General features: G+C 39.8%; 1 protein-coding gene across 2 annotated transcripts in view; it reads left to right on the top strand.

Annotated features, from left to right (window-relative positions):
* The first annotated feature begins 331 nt into the window (after window positions 1-331).
* Window positions 332-1,731, top strand: part of LOC109966630 (xylose isomerase-like) — an 8,383-nt gene continuing 6,983 nt past the window's right edge. Inside the window, exons 1-3 of one of the 2 annotated variants that reach the window (XM_020611593.1) lie at window positions 332-613; window positions 1,400-1,476; window positions 1,598-1,670. In XM_020611593.1, coding sequence (XP_020467249.1) covers window positions 586-613; window positions 1,400-1,476; window positions 1,598-1,670 — 178 coding nt within the window. In that variant the 5' untranslated portion in view covers window positions 332-585. Of the gene's footprint in view, window positions 614-1,399; window positions 1,477-1,597; window positions 1,671-1,731 lie in introns of those variants that run through there. The other variant, XM_020611594.1, reaches the window with a different exon arrangement.

Here is a 1,731-nt window from a genome sequence, read left to right as displayed (position 1 = left end):
GGAGAGAACCTGGAGTATCTCAATTAAAAGAAAAGTATGCAAAAGTAATCATCCTGTGTTATTGCTCTTTGCTTAATTATAAGGTCGATCTAATGAAGTTTTAAATACATACTACTTACATCCAGGAAAAAAAATCCCCATTTTGCAATAGGCCATATGTCTATCTGTATACCATAAACTGTAACAATAACACTAGCCAATAGGAAATCAGCATTATGATGTATAATTTGTTTATATCTATAGCAAATAATAAACACAACCAGACTGTGTATATTTTATTTTGAAATATAGCCTATGCGTCTGTATGCGCACGTGACCGTATACTGTTGACGAGAGAGACACAAATTGCCGCTAACTGCCAAGTAAAACATTCTGACTAAATCAAATGACACGAATTTACTTTAAATTTACTGTAACATTTTGACGAATCCTCAAAGTGAAAACTCTAAATCCAGCAACCCGAAAAGGACGTAGTCGGGTTTTTAAAGGATTTAGTGACATCTTGTGTGCGAAGAGGAAGGTGCACTCTTTGGGAGGAAGAACGTGGACAAACCAATTTGCAGCAGCAGCGTAGAAGTTTCAGAAATGGCTGCTCAAGAGGAATTTTTTGCGGGTAAGAGCTTATATTTAAGTAGTCAGTGGTGCTGCATACGCTTTCTGCTGATAGTGTTTTGTTGACGTTAAGAGTTCGGTGTGTGAGTAGCTTTGAACTACGAAGGCCGTGTTAGACCAAAGTAACCAACCCATATATCTTGAGTTGTTTGCTCAAACATCTGTCACAGCAGGCGACACAGGGGTTGCTTACGTCATCCGGCTTTGGACGCGTACGGTCGTGACTGTTATGCAGCCACAGACTGGCATGTTTATTTTTGCCCTGTTTCAAACAGTTGTCTAACAATAGTGAGTGTGTGTGTGTGTGTGTGTGTGTGTGTGTGTGTGTGTGAATAATACACTCACCAGCCACTTTATCAGGTACACCTGTACAGTTGTATGCACTTCAGTGCAACACTTCCACCTTAACATCTGTGTTTATGAAGCTCAAAGTGTTTCAGTTTTTGGTGAAATTGTCAAATGTATAAATTCAATTACATGTTTATTATTGAGATCATAGCTAAAGGTGTTGTTGTACTGGACTACACTATATTTAGAGGTGTCTATATTTTGTCCTCCCCAGCTACATATATGAGGGTCAGAATATTAGGAACACCTCTGAATATAATGTAGTCCAGTACAACACCACCTTTAACTATGACCTTAATAATAAACATATAATTGAATTTGTATATTTGACAATTTCACAAAATTTTGAGCTTCATAAACACAGATGCTAAGGCAGACGTGTTGCATTGTAGTGTGGCTGTTATTCCCAATATCATGAAATATTGCATAACATTTGCAGACATTCAGAAGATCCCATATGTCCCCACTGCTGGGCCAGGAGATGTCATGTGCTTCAAACACTACAATGCAGAGGAGGTAGGTGTGGTGTGGGATATAACCCTTGTGATACTGCTAGGTAATGTGCACTGCATTCCATGATGGGAGCAGAGTAATAGCGTTACGGGAGGCTGGTCAGAGATCAGTGTTCTCTATGCAGGTGTTGATGGGGAGGAAGATGGAGGACTGGCTGAGGTTCTCAGTCTGCTACTGGCACTCCTTCTGTGGAACTGGTACTGTAACAACTGACCCAACACTCACATTAATCATCATCTATCAAACAGTCTGTGGAGG

Source organism: Monopterus albus, unplaced genomic scaffold (assembly GCF_001952655.1).
Source record: "Monopterus albus unplaced genomic scaffold, M_albus_1.0 scaffold116.1, whole genome shotgun sequence".
Lineage (NCBI taxonomy): Eukaryota > Metazoa > Chordata > Actinopteri > Synbranchiformes > Synbranchidae > Monopterus > Monopterus albus.
Note: the sequence above shows the minus strand (reverse complement) of the source record. Positions and strands in the feature narration are given on the sequence as shown.